The sequence below is a fragment of the Chelonoidis abingdonii genome, chromosome 19, assembly GCF_003597395.2.
Source record: "Chelonoidis abingdonii isolate Lonesome George chromosome 19, CheloAbing_2.0, whole genome shotgun sequence".
NCBI lineage: Eukaryota > Metazoa > Chordata > Testudines > Testudinidae > Chelonoidis > Chelonoidis abingdonii.
Genome location: NC_133787.1, coordinates 37027724 through 37048121, shown reverse-complemented (window position 1 = coordinate 37048121; position 20398 = coordinate 37027724). Strand labels below are relative to the sequence as shown.

Genomic DNA, 20398 nt, shown 5'->3' with positions numbered 1-20398 from the left:
GGAGAAGTAGAAATTAAATTGACTCAAAAGAGAAGTGAAATTGACCTTTCAAGTTACTGAATTAAATGTTGAAATAAGCTTCAGAAGTGGTGAGGAATCGATTTTGTTTGTTTTTTAAAATTCTCTCTGACTTGTTGCTTATAATAGAGGGTGGGTCGGTCACTTTAAAAAAAAATTTTTTTTAACCTGATAGTGTCCCTGTAAGAAAGATAGCATGGTGATGTGCAGAAGGCACTGGATTGGAAGTTAGGAGAACTGGCTTCTGTTCCTGCTCTTCCACTGATGCAGTATGTGTGACCTTGGGCGAGTCAGCTTTCTTTGCCACAGTTTCCATACCTGTGAAACGGGGACAATGCTTCCTTACCTTTGTAGAGTGCTTTGAGATCTGTGGTTGAAAAATGCCAAGTGTTGCAATCTAGGACTCAGCTGCTTACCAGATATGAAGTGCCCTGATGGACTGGAAAAGACTGGCACATTTTCCGTATTTTTTTTAAACACAAACCAATGAAAGGTCCTACTGAACATCAATATAACTTGCATTTATGAAGCATGAAATTAGCAGGAGCAAATGTCTCGCAAGGTCATGTGCCTTTGGCAGCTACTCTGTGATGAGAATGCCTTTCTGAGCTAACCGGATGGCTGATTTTCCTTGTCCGCAAAAACAAAGCGTATTTGTAATAAATACGTTTTCTGAGCTGTGGCCAGGATACTGCAAATATTGTCGAGGTTCTGAAAAGCTACACCACCTCATTTGGCACCTTTGGGAAGGTAGGAAAGGCGAACTGCACAATGGGAGCCTGGGCATAGCTTGTTGAATGAAAATCTAAATCATAGCTGGGAGAGCAGATTTAAAACGAGTAGCATCCTGCAACTCGCTTTGGGACACTGTAAAAATACCAGGTTCAGAGGCTCACCTTTTAGCTTTAATTAAAGGACAGGACGAAATCCACAGAAAGCGTCTCTGTGGTTTGTTTTAGCAGCTCTAAGGAAGGCCAAGGGAAAGCCCTCTAGACTCAGAGTAACATTCTGCACTAGTTTGAACCCTTCTGTATCAATATCCCTTCGTTCAAACCTGGTCCCCAGCGGGTGATTGGCCATGGTAGAGTCAGGTTCGTGCTGGCTGGGGCGGGAGGAGGCGCTCGGGAATCTAAGCCTCAGGCTGGAATTCCAAGATTCCCCCTGGAACTGCAGTTTCAAATCTTGTTTCAGCTCCTCATCCTTCCATGGCATGTGTCCAGTGAGTGCTGTGCTCACTGGACGTGAAACCTTAACCCCCTGTGTCCATGCCCCACAGGCAGGTCGCTAATTCATGGGAGAGGAATGGTTTGTCATACTGTCTTAGCCCGAATGGCCCCTACTGGCACATCTCCCTGCCCTGTTATGCAGCATGCTGTGCCCACCCCACAGCTGCTTGCGTTTCTCTGGTGCACGCGTGTAGTTTGCGAAGCATTTCCCCTTCCTGAGGGGTGAAGGGCTCAGTCTGCTGTAGAAGTCAAATGTTAAAAAGTGGACACAGTATTTTAGTGACTGGCCTTAGTCAGAAGTCAACTGGGAGGTGGTCCATAAACTCTGCTCCCAGTCAGTCAGTGCTTGGGTACTGTGGGGTGTTTCCATGTGTGCTGTCCCTGGAACAGAGAGAGAGACAGACGCACACACACACACGTGTCTGCCCTGGCCTCCCTTCTGGTTTGGCTGTTGTGGGGAGGGATGTAAGTTGCACTCTTGGCATGTATTGCACCAAGGCTTTTTGTGGCATCATTAAGCCTCAAACGGGGCCAATTCCTGCTGCAGCTTTGTAGCGTCTGTTAACGCTTCCATCTCCCTCCCCATGCACGCAGCTCTGGCGAAGGATCTGCAGGGTTTCAGCAGCTATGCAGGCATGGGTGTTCTCTAGCATGGGCTAGGGCGTCACTCAGAGACTCCTCCGGGGTATGTGAAAGCAGGGTAAAGTGCCGACTCGGGGTAAGGCAAGAATGACTTAGCCTGGTCTGTGGTATTGGTTAAAGACTGTTCAAGACATACGTGGTAGGGTTGTCATAAATAGATAGCTAAGGGTTAATGTTTCTTTTACCTGTAAAGGGTTAACAAAGGGAACCAAACACCTGACCAGAGGACCAATCAGGAAACCGGATTTTTCAAAGCTCAGGGAGGGAATTTTTGGGTGTGTGTCCTTTGTCTGTGTCTCTGTTGCTCTCTCGGCTCTGAGAGTGATCTCTCTATCTCCAGGCTTTCTAATCTTCTGTTTCCCAGTTGTAAGTACAGGTATAAGACAATATAGGTTTTTATATTGTTTTTGTATTTACATGTGTGTAGTTTGCTGGAATGTTTTAAATTGTATTTCTTTTTGAATAAGGCTGTTTATTCATTTTGTTTTCTTTTAAGCCAATGACCCTGTATATTGTCACCTTGATACAGAGACCATTTTTATGTCTTTTACTTTCTTTTTATATAAAGCTTTCTTTTTAAAACTTGTTGGATTTTCTTTTCTAGTTGAGGCTCAAGGGGATAGGAATCTCTGTGCCAGGATTACGGTCTCTCTCAGGGAAAGACTGGGAGGGGGAAAAAGAAGGAGGGGGGAAGGTGAATGGTCCTCTCTGTGTTTGTGTTTCAAGGACTTGAAACACGGTGATCTCCTAGTGTACCCAGGGCGGGAAAATCTGGGAGGAGGTAAAGAGGGGGAAGGGAAGTGGGGTATTTCCCTTTGTTGTGAGACTCAGGGCATCTGAGTCTTGGGGTCCCCAGGGGAAGGTTTTGGGGAGACCAGAGTGAGTCAGACACTGGAATTTCTGGCTGGTGGCAGCGCTATCAGATCCAAGCTGGTAATTAAGCTTGGAAGGTTCATGCAGGCACCCACATTTTGGACGCTAAGGTTCAGAATTGGGACTTATGCTTTATGACAAGGGTGAAGGCCCTTTTTCAAGTGCTCAAGACAAAACTGAGCCTTGAAATGTGCAAGTGCGGTTCTTGATGGGAATACATCACACCTGCACCAGAGATGCATTTGACACTCATTCCTGTTTGTAGACAGGAATCCAGAGGTAATGGATTGAATCTAAATCTCCTTGGAAACTCTTCTCTGCTGTGCTTGGTCATCCTAATTTGTCCCCATAGTTGTTTTTTTTTAAAAGCGGTCACTTCTTAGCAGTCCTTGTTAATTAGCCCCCAGTAGAGAGATCATCCCCCTATTGGAATTAATTTAGTCACCATTTGGGAGACCCAGCTCTTCATTCTCACTGCTCCGCAAATGCTGTGCTAAACTCTGCTACCAAAACTTTGCTGTAAGGAAGCTTCTGGTGTTACACACGTCTCCTGAGGGCTGAGATTCCCCTGGTGAATGTGGTGTCTGACATAAGCAGCTTTGGTATGCTGGAAACATAACCCATGGTTATAGTTATGAGCAGTAGTTTTGTCACTGAAAACTTCAAGATAAGTCCTGGGCAGATGACAGTAATCAAAAGAAAATTCCCAAATCAGACAGACAGCAGGATAAAGTTATTTCCGCTCCATTAGTGACTGAGGAGGATGCTAAACATCATCTACTAGGCATAAACATATTTCAATGAGCAGGTCCAGATAACTTCACCCAAGAGTCCTAAAAGAATTGGCTGAGGAGATTTCTGGCCTGTTGATGATGTTAGATTTTTAATAAACACTGTAATATCAGGGAAATTCCAAAAGATGGAGAGAATGCTAATGTTGTGTCAGTATTCAAAAAGGGCAAGCATTAAGATCCAGGTCAGGCCAATAACCCTGGTATCAGTCCCAAACAAAATAATGTAAAAGTTGATATGGAATTGAATTAAAAGATAAGAATATAATTAGTGCCAGTCAGCATGATTTCATGGGAAATAGATCTTGTCAAACAAACCTGATTTCATTATTTGATGAGATTACAAGTTTGGTTAATAAAGATAACCGCATAGCTAATAACACATTTAGGCTTTTGTAAGGCGTTTGATGGAGTACTACATGATATTCTGATTAATAAATTAGCACTATGCAATATCAATGGAGCGCATATTAAATAGATTAAGAACTGCCTGACAGATCTCATAAACCAGCTGTCAGTGAGGAATTATAGAGGTGTGTTTCTAGTGGGGTTCCTCAGGCAGCGGTACTAGGCTTGACACTATTCAATATTTTTATCACTGATCTAGCAGTAAATATCAAATCACTGTTGGTAAAATTTGCAGATGACAGAAGGATTGGCAGAGTGATCAATACGGATGAGGAGAGGGCAGTAACACAGAGAGAGCTGGATCAGTCAGTAAACCTGGCCGATTCAAACAAAATATGTGTTAATACAGCCAAATGCAAAGTCTAGGAAATGTATCCCGGAAAGCAGTGACTCAGAAGGGTATTTCTGAGTCAGAGTGGCTAAGCAACTGAACGTGAGTTCCAAGTGCTCTCGCAAAAAGGGCTGCTGCTATCCATGAGTGTATAAACGGGAGTAGAGAGTAGCTGTGGGGATGTGATTTTTATCTCTGTATCTGGCACTGATGAGATCGATACTGCAATGCTGCAAACAATTATGATTGTATTTTAAAAAGGATATTGGAGACGGTGCAGAAACTAGTATCAAAAAAGAATCAATGTCTGAAGAAAATGCCTTGCAGTAAGAGACTTGGAGATCAGTCTGTCTAGCTGATCATAAAGAAGATTGAGAGATGACTTGATTACAGTGTATAAATGCCTGCCTAGGTGCCAAAGGGCTCTTTAATCCAGTAGAGAAAGGCCTAATGGTTGGACGCTGCAGCCTGACAAATTCAAAATGGAAATTAGGCACAAATTTTTAACAGTGAGGGCGATTTATCATGGGAACAAACTACCAAGGGAAGTGACGATTACTGCATCTCTGGGTGTCTTCCAGTGAAAGTGGATATCTTTCCAGAGAGTAGAATGCAAGTTTGGCTGAACGTCAGTGTAACTGGGTGAAATTAAATAGTCTGCAATAAGAACAGATCGGGTGGTCCTGTCTGGCCTTAAAATCTATGAATCAGTGAATATAGTTAAAATATAAAAGCCGACAAGCTGGGTTTTCTTCTTTTCGAAAAGAAAAGAATCCATTTTATATCCAAACCCCCGCTCCCCCCAACAAGTGAACTCTGTAGACATGCAGCAGTCTGAGCACTGCATGTGAGTTTCTTGTCTTGGAAAAGAATATTGTGTGTTCCTAAATTAGCTCCCATTCTCTATCCAGGCACTTCTGTAGCTGACCGTGAACATGCTGCAGATGTGCAGTTGGCTGATAAACACCTTGCAAAAACAAGTAGTTTCCAGGATCACATTGCACATGGGCAGTTTCCAAAATTTATCATGCAAACTGCTGAGACACCTTGGTCCTGGCAGAGCTCTGAGACAGCCAGATCTGCTGATTGCAGCCCTTCAGACAGGGATGGCACAGTCTCTGCAAATAAAATAAAACCACTGCAAGTCCTTTAAAGTTAGAAATTAGGGGACGAAGCGACAGGCTTGGTTCCAGCTCTGCCTACTCCATGTGGGTGCAAGGTAAAGTGGCATGCAGACATGGCACTCACTGCTTCATAGAGAGGAATGAGATGAAAATAGGTTCATACCTGCAAACGGCACAAGAAGAGATTCACCAGCAGCTTCTTGTCATAGCAACCAGTGATTGATACCATCTGAATAGCAGTTCTAGGAACCTGCAGTGTCTTCCAGCTGTGATCATTAATGCAGAAGCAAGTACCTATTTAAGGGTTTCTCCTATGGGACTGAATGCCTCCAGCATCTCAATGTGCAATGGATTGCAAAGGGGATTGTGACACTGATGCTGCAGCTTCCTTTCATGTAATGGTGATGGAGTATTGAATCTGAGCAATCAAAGCTGGCCTTCTGTCCTTTTTCCCCAGAGCTACAGAGGGGCTTCATGCAAAAGTCACATGCAGATGTAAAACCCCTTCTGGATTTACAGCCTTTCTGGCCTGGCCTGTGGTGTGGGGGTCTATTTCTAAAGATCTCTGTGCTTTAAAGGTCGCAGCTGCATTTCTGTAGGCACCACAAGGTTCATTTTATAACACCTTGGGCTCTTCGTTCTCAAAGCATTTTACAAACATTCATCTTTGCAGCTCCCTGGGAGGCAGGCAAGCATTCTCATCCCCGTGGTACAGATGGGGAGACTGAGGTGGAGGGAAGTGTGTGTCGATGACGGGGGTTAGAACCTGCAAGCTCTTGGCTCCCAGTCCAGTGCTCAGACCGAGTCTCTGACCACATTGTATAGCTCCTTGTATGGTCTCCAGTGCATAGCATGAAAAGGGGTTTAAACTAGTCCATTGCATTCCTTGGTAGTGACAGTTTCAGTGCCTCGGTTAGGATTTGGCTCAGCAAAGAAAAGCCGCTGTCCTGATGTGGTTCATTTTCTCAGCATTGGTTTAGAATGGGTTCTGGTCTCCTGGTTACTCACTAGGGTTTGGTCTACACTGAAGCCCTGACTGAGGGCTGGGGTTGCAATTCTCACCTTGAGGAGATACACACGCTAGCTCTCACCAAGCTACCATGCTAAAAATAGAAGGTAGCCATGGCAGTGTGAGCAGCGGGACGGGTTAACCACCGCAAGTACGTGCCCGTCAGAGACCCTGAGTACATACTCAAGCTGGCTGGCTCATCCTGCAGCTCGTGCCGCTGCAGCTTCCCTCATCCGGGTAGCATGAGTATGTCTCCTCGAGCTGGGAATCACGCCTCCAGCTCCAAGTGTAGACGTACCGTGCGGCAGACTCTTGTTGAAGCTGATGGGAGTTTGTCTGAGTTAAGGGCCTTGGCGTTTGGCCCTGAGAGATTAAAGGGGAAGGGAAACTCCTCTTCTGTCCAGAGACTGGTTCCTTTTGGTGTTCGACTCCAACCCTGCTTTATAGATGGGAGCTTCCCATTGAACTGTTCACCTGCTCCTGAGACGCAGTCTTGGAGATGGGAGATCATTGAGTGTGCCCCGCAGTCACTGACCCCCTCTGACCTGGCTAGAAAGGTGCACTAGGTCCCTACAGTGAGACCCCTTCCCCTGTCCTTCCTTTTCTTAAAGGCCTCCAGGAGATGGTCTGCTTTTGTGAATGTTTTTCCTCACTGAGCTGGGTTTGTATCTCTCACTTCGCAGCCCTCTGAGGGAGGAAAATCCATAAAGCAACAAATGCCTAAAGTCCTTCCCTGGTGGCTGGGGGTGTGTAGTAGAAATGTTTGGTTTCATACTTGGTAATTTCTTTGGAAGAACAGGAGAAGAGTTGAGATCACTGGGAAGGCGATTTTCCTGCAAGAGGGAAAGAAAAATAACAAAAATCCTTTTTTTCTTCTCTCTGCCTATAATGACTTTCTTTCTTTCATCTGTTCTTCTCTTTTTCTCCATTCATATATCTTGCATGATCTTTAACATGTAACCTTTGTTGACCCTGTTTCTGCTGCCACTCCAGAGGGAACGCTGGAGAGGAAGAGGAAAAAAGGTGTGTCTGTCCGCATTACTTTGTTGCATTTTTACAGTTGCATTGACTCACTTCAGGTCCAAACCTTGCCACCATGGTAAAATGTCTCGGATGCAGGTTGGGCTCAGAAATGCCACCTGCTCAAATGAGAAATGGGCACAAATTCAAATCTGGCTCCACCTGCAGGAAATAGGGACAGTGCTATCAGTGAGACTAGAAGAAATCTGGAAGCAATTATATCGGTAATCCTGAGATCTGCTGGATTTTAAAACAAAACGTAATCACAGGCCGCTGCATTGAGGTCTCTCGGTAATGAACTAGCTCCGTGGTGAATAGAGCAGTTGATGGTTTGTACTTCTATTCTCTTCTGCCACTTCACACACTGGCAGCTGGGGGAGGCTCCAGTTTCATGGGCAGTTTTTGGACACAAACTGAGTCTCCTGGCATATGGGGGGAATGTCATTCTATCCTCTCTTCCTTATTTTATTTTTTCCTTTGCTACTGACTCTGTCAAATGGTGTGGTCTGGTGAGCATTGCTTTTCTCGTGTTCAGTTCCTGACGCCTGGGCGGTGCTGAATCAAGGTATATTCAATCCCCTGCCTTAGTGCGTTTCCAACGCTGATGTTGCTTTGAGGTTGTGAAGATGTTTTGCTGGTTTGAAATCGTGCCTTTTTATTTATTTATTTGTCTTTAAATCGTGGCTTATGTCTTTAAAAAAAAAAAAAAAAGTGCCCATGGGGGGAAGCTAGCAAGTTGCATTGAGACTTATGTTCTTGAGCTTTACAAGTTCAGGAAATGATGTACTGGGGATCAGAGTCGAGAACAGACTGGAATTTGGGGCTGGGGAAAGATTCTTTGATTTAAAAAAAATTGTTTAGCTCTTGATGTCTGATCCTGGAATAATTCATTTTAAGTGACGACAAAAAAAAAAAGCCTCCCTGAAAAAAAGACTGTTTGGAGCTCACAGATAAATTCTTGAAAGCGCAGCAATGTCTGTTAGGGGAAGGAAATCGACTCAATTTGTGTAAGCAGAGCACTGCTCAGATTAGTTGCCTGGTGTGAAATTTATCCATGCATGGGGCCTAGACTAAATGGGATTTAATTTATGCAAGGTCTTGTACCTCTCCTCTGCATGCAGCGGGGGATGAATGTCAACCCTCGTGCATCACAAATCACACTGCTGACCAGAATTGGACGTGCACCTGCTCAAACCTGGAGTTCTTTGTAGTCTAACATCCTGAGCTTGCTGGTGCCTTGCCCTGCTGAGGAGCTAGAATTTTAGAAAGTCATTTTGCAGAAATATCCTTTCCTTAGTACATTGTAAATAATAGTCGAAGTTTTAATCCACATGCCCTCTAATAGGGATTAAGTGAAGAAACAAACCAATCTCTACAGTAGCTTTTTGTGCCAATATAAAAATCCAGGTATTTAAGAAAGAGACATATACTTTTTTTTCCTTTGCAAACACGATTTCTGAATAGAATCATAGATCATTAGGGTTGGAAGGGACCTCAGGAAATCATCTAGTCCCTGCTCAAAGCAGAACCAATCCCCAACTGGCCCCCTCAAGGATTGAACTCACAACCCTGGGTTTAGCAGGCCAGTGCTCAAACCACTGAGCTATCCGTCCCTCCCTGAATAACACACCTAGAAGCATCATAAATCTCCCTTGGTCACTTTGCTCTTGTTTTCTCTGGACAAGAATATACAAAGAGGGCAGAAAAACCTAAATATGCTTCCTCTATAACTGGGACAGTGAGATCTGTATAGTTTTGCTTCCAGCATTCAAAGCACCTTGCTGATTTTCTTTCTCTGCCTTGGCAGCCTTCAGATTTAGTGCTTATACTGGTTGCTATAGTGAACCTGATCCTGACAGACTTTGTGTTTTTAAACATACGCCTAAACTTTCTAGTATAGCACAGAATTTGACCCCACAAACTCCACTGAAGCAGCTAAATCCCTTGCAGTTTCTAGGCCCAATCTTGCAAAGCTGTCTAACAAGAACTGAACACATGAGGAAGGGCTTGCTGGATTGGGCCCTGCATGGAAGCAGTCTGAGATAACTATGGCTAGTCACCAGTCCCAGCAGGAATTGACACTTGTTCTAGTTAGGGTTACACTATGGAATTTGCTGAAAAGACACCCTAGTGCCACATCTATTTCCAGTTGAAGCAGCACCTCCAACGCCAGGTAGGGTGCAGGCGAGTTAAACATGCAGTGGAAGTTTGTGTGCTGTTCCTTTTATTCTCCTTTTGCCATTCCTCTGTTATTTCTTCTTTCTGTTCCTTTTTCCTTCCCTTTTCTTTATCCTCTTCTGAACCTTGTACATAACCCCCCATCGGATTTCTGTTCAGTAGAGGGCTGTCTTCCCCATGTGCGTGTATTAAATGAGTGTAATAAGCATACTTAGAATGACTGACTTGTGTCCTGGCATGGTAGTGGCTTTGTGAAAGACCCCCTAGTAAAACATCTGTATGGGACGCCCCGCAATCTCCTCCTGTTTTAGTTTTGAATGCACACAGTAACCTGTCATGGGCAATATGTGAGAGGGAGTGTACAAAAAAGGTGCTGGCTATGACCAAAATACAACAGGCTGATTCAGTTTCATGGTCAAACATGTCTCGATGTATTTGCATCTATCTCCTGGGAATAATGTAATGTTCACTGACAATGAAATGCTCGGCAAGAACACAAATGCTGTGTGTATTCTAGGTGATTGCGTCTGGCAATCCGCTCGGTTTTATCTCAGCGCTCCCCACTAATGAGCGGAGGGAGTGGATGCGGATTTGTTGGGTAAAGAGCTCAAAATATAGTCCAAAAGGTGCTCATCCGCCAGTGCTGTTGGGTATCATCTGCCATGGTGCTTGCACTTCAAAGTATTAATTATTTCAAGGCTTTGTCAGTTCCCCCAAATGGGAATTCAACAAACCTAGATCCTGTTTTCAAGGTTTACTATTTTGAAAGTGGCAATGAACTTCATTGACCTTGCTAGACCTCCGGAGGCAAGTTGAGACCGTATCATCTAGCTCAAAATATTCCTCAGAGAATGCAGGCTACATGGCCAGCACTGCATACTGAGCCCTCAGTAATCCTCGCGGGGAGGACTGTTGTGTCCCATTTCAAACTTCCTCGAATCAAACTCCATTGATTCGTCAGCTCCCTTCTATTTGATGATTGCCAGCCCGCGAAGCCTGTCGGACCTCGCTCACAATGGCCCAGTGTGACGTGCCATGCAGCCTTATCTGGAGCGCAGCATAGTAATTAAGGTAGTTGCCTGAGTTGTGTGACTGCAGCTCATGGAAAAGGAGGCATAACTGATGCCTTTTCCCTTGTTTTTTTTTTTGTTATCCAGGAGTCCAGATCTCTCTGCATCTTATTTTTTTGGGGGTGGGGTGAACCTTGACTGAGGCCTGGTCTAAGCCACAGAGGCACAGCCATGGCACTGGAGCTGTGCCGCTAGGGTGTAGACACTTCCTACGTCCGCAAAATGGGTTTTTCCTGTCCACAAGAGATGGGTAGCTACATCGACCCAGCTACGTCAGCAGTAGGGGTTAAGGCGAACTAGTTTTGATGCACAGGGCGTGAAATTTTTCACATCCCTGAGCGACATAGCTGGGTGGATCTAATTTGTAGAAGCCAACCGGGCCTAAACACAGATGTTACACCCATTTAAATAAATCCATTAAGCCCCCCTATCCCCTTCAGTTAAACTAGCGCCCATTGGTATGTAGACTGGGCCTGAGACATGGGTGAATACTTTACCTTCATGCTACTGCTTTCAGGGACTGCTGCTCCCACACGGTGAACCCCCAACATCCACCCCCAGTAACAGTGGCATTAAAGACAGATTTCAGAGCTGCGTGTGGAAGGCACATGCTGATATGTCCCTGCTCTCAAGCTCACTTTTTTGTCATCGCCATAGGAACTCATTTTCATGAACAAGAAAGCAAGGCACTGCAGATTTTCCCTCACAACTGCAGTAAACACCTGCAGTGTCTGCCAACTCCAGCCTAGGGAGGGCTCAGCCGTTTGCCTAGAAGAGAGAGAGCAGGGCACGGAGGCAGGTGTTCTGCACCTGTGATCTCCTCCAGGCTGCCTTGATACATTATTCATCAGCTCCACAGTTCCTACAAGCCTGCTGCTGGGTCTCGGCAGCCAGCAGGGTTTGGATGGATGTGAGGGTAGGGAGGGGAGGCTGCATGGGGACTTCCTGCTACAAGATCTGTTTCTGTGGTTGCAGGGAGAAGTGGTGTCACATGACCCAGGAGGAGCGTGACGACAGCCTACGGTTTAACGAGAACATCACTTTTGGGCAGCTTGGGTAAGGCACACGCTAATTGACTGATAACACCTGCCTCTGGGTGGCCAGAAGGAGCCTGTCCATTGTCGTCATGGACAAAATCTCAATAAAAAGAGATGAGGACAGAGCTGCGAAGCTTGGAGCGGGGCCCAAGCATTCAGATTTAGGGCTTTGGCTCGGGTCTCTCTCTGATGATAAAGAACAGGAATTGTCTGTCTGAGGGGATGAACAGACTGACGCCAAAGGGAAGGGGTTGTTGGGCCGTTGGCGTTTCCTTCCTTGATTAAACAGATTCGGTGGTGGAGCCGAATGCTGTCACGGAAAGGCTGTCAGTCCTGCATTGAGACTGTATTGGAAAACACTAGTGGTTTTTTAAAACTATATAAAGATTCTCAGAACCAGCATCCTAGTGTCCAGGGTTTTCCAGCCCCTCTTCCTCATGCCTATCCCCTCCTAAGAGCAAACACAAGGATTCTCCCGCCTTGATAGGAAGAAATCCACTAAGTTCCCCTCGCCATGGCTCGGACTGGGATTGGAAGCCCCTTCCCCTTTGCCCTTGTCACTCTTGTCAGATGGGGGCTGAAATGGGGTTACCTTGATGGCTGCAGTGGGTGAGGGGAAGGGGGAGTTCAACAGACATCCCCAGATTGGTGGGGAAGGTGAGAGGCTCTTTGCAGCCATTAGAGGGTGTACGCTAAACTCTAGAGCAGGGGGCTTCACCTGTTCCAGACCAGGACTCCTGCCCCGTGGAGCGATACAGGACGGGCGGGGTATGCCCAACACACACACCCCCGACGCCTGTTCCAACCCCCAGACTGTAAGGGAGGCCCGATCCCAACACCACCGCCTTTTAGGGCGTCCCAGAGCCCAGCTCTGCGGTTAGGCCCGGCCCTACGGGCTAGTTAGTGAAGTGGGAGGAGGGAGGGGTGCAGTCCAGCCTGGGTTTTGTGTGAGAGGAGGGCCGGGGGCTCCGTGGTGACTCTTGGCAGTGCTCGTGCCATGTGTGTCTCCTCTTCCACAGCACCTTCACTCACAACATGTTGGCGTTTGGCCTGAGCAAGAAGCTCTGCAACGACTTCCTGAAGAAGCAGGCCGTGATCGGTAACCTGGATGAAGGTAGGGCAGGCGCGGGAGGCGGAGGGCTAGTGTGCTGGGAGCCCAGCAACCGCCTTGCCGGGGGGGGGGGGAAGGGGGGACGTGGCTGGTGGGGAGGAGGTGGGGAAGTAATTGATTTCCAAGATGGCTTCCATTCCCAGCGACAGGTGCATGCCAGGAGAATCCAGTTGCAATGGTGGAAGAGATGGCGTATTTGTCAAATACTGTGGGTATCCTGGGCAAAGAGCACTGGCTCCTAATCTATGGCAAGATCAGAATATTTCACTGTATTCTCACTGACACTGTCTGAAATGCTTGGCATGTTTCTTAACGTAGAGGATGGATCAGATTCGGAGTCAGTGGGGCCAGACCCCCAGATGGGGTCAATTGCTAAAGTGCCAGTGAAGTTAATGGTCCCAGATTTCCTGCTGGTGTGAACTGCTGCAGCTTCATAGGAGTAAATAGGGCCAGATCCACAGCTGGTGCAAATGGGCACCCGTGTCATTGATTTCAATGGGCTTAGATGCCCCAGCAGAGGTCAGTTAATGTAGCTCAGGGCGATTACAGTGGAGAGATGCCACTTCACACCAGCTCCCAATCTAGCCGTGTGTATCGTTGGTTTGTTTACAGTTCAAGATTCACGTGGGGAAACTCGCCATCCAGTAGTTTCTAAACAAAATAAAAAAACAAAACTGCTGGTACCTTGGTAGTTGTGTCATTGCCTTGATTTATTTAAAAAGCCCCCAGAACCCTTAGGACAGGGTACCACCATCCCTCTCCTTTCATCTTTTCGGAATGATAAACCGTGGCCTCACAATCTAATTTTCTCTTTGCATTGCAGAGCAAAACAAGCTGCTTAGTGATCACATTGAGCAAATGGCTGCCGAATAGCTGTCTGGCCTGTGTCCAGCGTTTGGAGAGAGGCGGTGCGGAGTGGGAGGACTCCTCCTTCGAGACCACCCACAGCTGAAGATGGGCTATGTAAAACCACCGCAATAAACCTGCATGATTGTCAGCAAACCTTAGAGCTGTGACGTGCAGCCCATAGAAATAGGAGCTCAAACAAAACCAACCCTTTTCAGATGCTCCTTCATCCCTGAGCCCCGTCACATTATCCGAGTCGAATATTCCAAGAGGTGTTTTTGTCTGTAAAATGGAGTAACTGCTCAAGATCTCTGTGTGTTTATGTGGGCTCGGGGGAGGGGCAGGATTGGTGTATCCCAGGCACCAAGGAGGTGCCTTGCACTGGCCATGCTGCTGAAAACTTTGTTTCCTGATGTGACTGCTTCAGTAGCCAACAGCTGATGAGGTCAAGAGATACTGTAGGCAGGGTGGGGGGTTGGATGTAAAGGGTGGGATTTAAATGGTAGCACTAGGTGCTTGTTACTTTAGAAGGTTGGTAGCCAGCGGCTAATCCAGGTGAAAACAGGACTCTAAGCCCCGCAGCTCAGAGATCAAGAGCTGTACCCTCCTTGTAGTGCATCGTGCATTGAAAGCTTATCCACGACAGCTGCACCCTGCGTTTTGCTCTTGACAGATTAGCAGCTGCTGCGATAAGAACCAGGTTTGAGATCAGAGCGATCTGTCCCATCATCTGGTTTGACCTGCTGTTCTGCAGTCAGGTGGGCTGGTGCCCTTGCAGTTTGCACAGAATGGAAACGTTGATTACTTCCATTATTGGGGCTAGAGAGGGAGAGAATTCTTTAATGACAAAATCTGGACAGATGGGACCGCTCTGGGAAGGGGTAGGAGACTGTTCGTGGAGCTGCAGGTAGTCTGATTTTTGTGTCAAAATGCATTTCATTATTTATCTGAAAACGTCGCTCTTGGTCTGGGCGATAGGCAGGCATAGAGGAACTCATGCAGATCTTTCTGCTGCAGTCAGAGAAACATAGTAACTGGCTAACCAGCCCCCACCTTCAATATGAAGATTCTTCCACGGTGACCCTTTGAGAACATGATTGTATTAGCTTCAAGGGAAAGCGGGTGAAGTTTGTACATCTCAGTGTGAGGGCAAATAAAGGAACTTCCTTAGTACACGTGATAGACTGGTGGCAGCCCTATTGGGGGGAATCTGTAGTGGTCCACAGCCGTCAGCTGGAGAGAGAGGAGGAGAGGGGTTGCTTTGCTTGGGTTCTGTTGGTAGAGATGGTAAAGCAGTAGCAGGACGACCTTCTTCTCCCTTCTGCATTTTCTCTTGCAGATTCTAAATTGCTCTGAAAATTCTCAGGTGGTGCCTTCCCCCCGGGAGATGGTCGGCAGAGGCAGCTGCCCACTCCATGAGAGTTTCACCCCATTTCAGTTCGCTCGGTGGAGCAATGGAGTGGAGTTCAAGGCTTGGACGTGGAACTATATGGGATGAGAGTCTGGCCCCCAGGTGGGGAGGAACTCTGGGGCAGGAGGCACCCCAAAAATGATTGAAGCATGGCGTGTCCTTGTGACTTGCCCCAATACATAATAAACCCAGGTTAATTTTCCCTGTTAACCACCGCTTCCAGCCACCAGTTTTTCAGATGTACCAGACCAAACTGATGCGTGTCTGTTTGTACTTCCAGTGCAGGGGCAACCTGCACGCCTCCGGGGTGCTAGTGAGTCACTCAGCCTCTGGGCTTTCTCCGTGCCAGGCTACAGATCGTGCTGTTCTTGTTCCAAGTGGAAACGGAATATTAATCTTATTATTTTCCCACAAATTTAATCATCCTCCGTTCTCCTTCCTGACCCCTCCTATACCAATCAGCTTCATGAGCCATCTTGAAATGGCCTTTTGTAAATACTCATTTTATTCCTGACCTTGAGTGACTCCAGCCTCCTGGATATATTGTAATCAGTACAGCAGAGTACACAGACTTTCATTTCTTTCTGGGTCCCTTGTTACCAGTGTGGCATGCAGCGTGCGTCAGTGAATCTTGGGTGTCAAGTGTTTAGAAAGGGTGGAGTGATTAGGATTATCCAGGTATAATGCCAGTGACTTTAAAAGAGGCCGTAGGCTTTACTATATAAACTTTTTTTTTTTTTGGTAGGAGCAGATGACTAGATAAAAATGGGAACTTTGTAGCAAAACTCAGGGACCTCAGAGATCAGTGCTGGAATTTCTTCTAGAAAAGCCTTATGCAAGGGAAATGGGATTGCTTCTCCCGTGGGAACATAAGGCGTGTCGGAAGACCACGGTAAAGGCTATGGCGCACAGAGACATGCAAAAGGCAGGCAAGCTTTGAGCCTCTTCACGTGCTCGGTGGCTGTCAAACAAGGATTTACAGCCTAGCACATGCTAATTTACAATAGAAATCATGCAGTTGTCTAGTTCAGAAAATGAAATGCTTCTTGTGCTGTGTGATGTTCAGGTGACCATTTTACTGTGTTCAATGCTTTGTCTCCAAAAGTATTACCATCGCTGAACTCTGTGTTTACGTGAGCTTGCGTTTCAAGGGATGTTTGTCCGGGGCTGCTCTGCTCTCGGTTACGTCTTGTAAGATTCATAGTGTTGCAGGTTTGTTTTAATGCAGCCTCTTGACTTGTTGGCCCTGCTGTGTAACTTCCTAAATCTATAGAATGGTATTTAAAATCGTGAGTAACCTCTCTGCGAATATTCCCAGTCACGTTGAGATTCTGAAGTGCTGTGTGATTCTTCCTAGCCCCCGAAGCAAGCCAGTAACCGTAGACTGATGCTCAGGAAATGAAGAAATGTCCTACGTAGTTGTTTGTAAAAGTGCTAAAATCTCCTTGGAGTGTCGGAAGCAGCAGCATTTGGTGTTGGGTATGCAACCAAATATTGTGGTGTTCATGAGCTCTGGGGCGGATGATCCTTTTCCTGCAGATTGCAAATGCAGTAGATCTGCTTGTGCTGATCCATGCTGGTTTTGATGTGTCCATGTTGTCGTCAATTACTGCTAAGACTTGTTCAACATGTGTTAATAGGAAAAGTCCTTGCTTTGGTCCTGGGTTAGAAGGCAGAAGCCAGGACTAAGTGCAAATGGGAGAGATCCCAGAGCAGTCTAAGGAGAATGTGCTTTAGGGTTTGTTTGTTTTTTTTTCAATATTATTAAGTGGGAACAGCTGAGTAGCACAAGGCAGTAAAGCCCTCTGTGTTCCCCACATCTCCCAGAGTTGCCTCTCTTTCCCATGCTATCTAGCAAACAGCCCAGTTGCCAAGTGTCTCTCACTGTCACAATCCCCTGCCTCAACCCTTTCAGGTCAGGGCTGCTTTGTGCCAAGTACACCTCCAGGGAATGCTCTGGTCACTGCTGTCTTGCGAGGCACCCAGGGCTCCCCTCCCCTGTGGAATGTGGGAGAGCTGAGGCACTCAGGCTCCCAGAAAGCTTGACAGATGGCGGATGCTTCCCAATAACCTCTCCCCCCTCTGCCCCCGAGACACCCACGGAGGGAGTATGAGGGGAGTTGTGCCAGCCTTTCAGGGTCCTTATCCCCACTTGGAAAAGAGGCAGATATCTGGGATCCAGTGGCCATCCATGACAGGTGGCCAGCCTGACTCATAGGGCTGTATCTTCTCTCCTGGGCCTGTCCAGCATATGGACGCAGAGGTCAGCTCCTTGTTTGCTGTTGGATTAGGAGCAGCCACAGAGACACGCACCCTGCTCAGGGTCTCCAGAGTGCTCTGCTGGGAGAGAAGCTAGGTTCCCCGCAGAAGTTAAGTTAGGAGACCACTGTCTGCCGAGCAGCCAGCTGGATTGGAGGAAGATCTTGACTCCACTAGCCAGGGCCAGCGAAGCACTCAAGCCATATGCAAAACTTTAAGCATGTGACTAGACCTACTGACATCACATGATTCAAGTTGCACACACACAGGTATGTAAGCACTAGGCTGACTCAGGGCCCCCTGCCCCCATGACCTTTCCCATCAGTTCTGGTTTATTAACTTTACCCCTTTTCTTCTTCTAAGCTGTGTCTTCGGGGGTAACCTCCTGTCCCTCAGCACCATGCAAAGTCATGTTGGCGCAGTGAGGATTTTAATGTCACGAGATTCATCTCTGTAGCAAGGAGCTGCTGAGTCAAACCCTCCCTGTAATTACCAGCCTTGGGAGCTGCAGCATCTGTTTAAAAAAACTGTGGCAGCCTTAAGGCTTCAGAAACGAGCTTTGCTACCTAGCTTTTCCTTCCCCAAGCGCCCCAGCGCCACCCTCCAGATCCAAGTAGAAATGCGTTGACTTTGGTGTGTGTCAGTGTCTCTGGTATAGGCTGAGCCTTGCGTTTCAGAGCCAGAGTAAATACAGTGATTGGGGGGGGCGCAGTGGTGAGACCCAGTCTAAAATCCCCTCTGTGCCGCACGGAGAAAGCGCTTTGGCAAAGTCAGTTTCAGGTTTGTGCTGTTCAAACTGTGGAGGCTTGTTTTAGATTTCACCTTGGAGATGCAGTAGAAGTGATGAAGGCCCTCGTCTTCACTAGCCTGTCAGGAAAAGTAACCCCCAGCCGAGATGACCAGCACCCCAAGACAGCACTCAGCCTGGGAGAATTTGACACATTGGCCGGGTTTCCCCGTTGAGATCTCACAAGACACACAAGGAATGATTGCAAGGTGGAATGAGAAGGGTTCCGATCTATGCAAATACATGAGGGTTGAGCCCTTCGCTCTGAAGTGTGCAGAATTGCCGAGCATCTCAATTGTACACATTACTTTTGGTACCTAACCCCCAGGCGGACTCCTGTGGGACGTGCTTATCTGTAATTGTGCAAATGTGGTACTGAACTTGGGGGAAAGCCAGGCCAAGGAGAACTGGGAGCACGCACTCTGTTCCATCCTGATTCCCAAAGGGGGGATGAATCTGAATGTTGCATCACCTAACTAAAATTCAGTGGTTGTCACTTTCCTGAGGATTGCTGGTATGGGATGTATTAGCCTAGAATTGTATAGTTTGGGGAGAAATTGCTGCTCTAGGAATGTAGCCTGCACTTAGAATTTTATTCTGCTTCTTGGTGGGTTGATGGACATAGGGGCAGATGCAGCAGTGAACTCTCCACTCTTGGCTGGTAGCCGATGATCCTCAAAGTGTGGCGTACAGTATGTCTGATCTCAATCTCTCATTTTTTCTTCCCTGAATTCTGCTGTTTTCTTCCAACACTAGAAAAGTTTAGCAGTGAAAACATGTTATTTGCACATGTATTTTTTCTAAAAAATATAAAAATTAAAAAAAACAACGCAAATGCCAAGAAAATGTTTAAATGTATTGCCCCACGTTACAGAATGTTTGCTTCCATTGGGGTTCCAAATGCTGTATTTTACTCTCTGTATAAATATATATATATATATATATTTGGTCTGAGTTTGACTTTAACACTGTATTTAACACTTATTACCATATCGTGTGCAGAGGGTGATTGTTAGACAATTGATGTGTTGTACTGGGATTATGTGACTTGATTTCCCAAGAGATCTTGGTTTAAGGATTTTGTTTGAGAATATTTTAAGCCTGAAGACTGAGAGGGCTAAATAATGCATTCCTGTTTTGGACTGTGGTGAGGGATTGGAATAAATTGTCTTTAACTCCCCCTTTCTCCCCACTCCCAATCAACTTCCTTACATTTAGCACATCACTGTATATTAAGCGTGAGGAGTGTTTTGGTTTTTGTAGCAATATCAGTGCCTTTTCCCCATGTGATTATTTGCAGCATTTCCCCATGTCTCATTCCATTCAGTCCCCCTTCACACTTCTCCCTGTGCTAACCTACTTTTTACAAACGATAACGTTGTTGCACCTTTTTAAAGCATGAGCATTTGCCCTGGAGCTGAGGAGGCAACAAAGCCTGATTTATTTTTTCCCTGCACTGAATCTTTTTGAGAATAGCCTGAAGATCCCACAGTGGAGACGGAATTCTGTATTTCCTGTCAGGATAAGTAACCCCCAGCCGAGATGACCAGCACCCCAAGACAGCACTCAGCCTGGGAGAGAGAATTTTGACACATTGGCCTGTTTTTCCCCTGTGAGATCTCTCAAATACACTTTGCTATATTTTAAAAAGCAGTTATTCAATGTTAAGATATAAAAGGAATTTCCTTTGAATAATGGGCTTTGGCTTTCATACTCCCCCTGCTATTTAGCAAATCTAACCCAGGAAGCTTATTTAAAACTCTGTATCCACGTGGGGATTAATCTGCAAAACTAGCCTTGCAAACCTATTTCCATACAACAGCCACCTCTCCTCCCGCCTGTAAAAATGGTAATTATCCTCCCCAGTAAAATCAGTTCCCAGATGATGCTGTGCATATGCAATAGAACAAAAACCGAGCGTAAGATTTCCTTTGCAAGACATCTCCATCCCCACCTACCACTGTGTGTGCACATGGGCCCAGACACCTGATGCAACTTGTCCTCGTCTCTCAATGGTGGGGCTATAAAATATTTCCTGGGGAAGAGGGTGGGAGGAAAACAGTTTCCAATGAGAACAGGAGTTCTGCACTTCTAGGTGTCTGGTTCAAATCTAGCCTGACTGGTGGGTAGTGGCCAAGTCTCCTCCCTTTTCGTTGGCTGTTCAGTGACTAGTGTGAAACAAATTAGTATAGATCCCAGATCTCCTGCATTTCAGCCCAGTGCTCTACCCACTAAACCAGCCTGCCTCCTTATAGAT

At 46.4% G+C, this 20398-nt stretch overlaps 1 protein-coding gene across 7 annotated transcripts in view; it reads left to right on the top strand.

Moving 5' to 3' along the window:
* The window catches only part of KIAA0513 (KIAA0513 ortholog), a 68674-nt gene extending 49591 nt beyond the window's left edge, over nt 1-19083 (top strand). For 5 of the 7 annotated variants that reach the window (XM_032793764.2, XM_075073637.1, XM_032793763.2 and 2 more), the window contains exons 10-13: nt 7416-7445; nt 11666-11746; nt 12747-12841; nt 13662-19083. In XM_032793764.2, the coding sequence (XP_032649655.1) occupies nt 7416-7445; nt 11666-11746; nt 12747-12841; nt 13662-13711 (256 nt within the window). In that variant the 3' untranslated portion in view covers nt 13712-19083. The remainder of the gene's footprint in view (nt 1-7415; nt 7446-11665; nt 11747-12746; nt 12842-13661) is intronic. The other 2 variants (XM_032793766.2, XM_032793769.2) reach the window with 1 other exon arrangement.
* The last annotated feature ends 1315 nt before the right edge of the window (nt 19084-20398 follow it).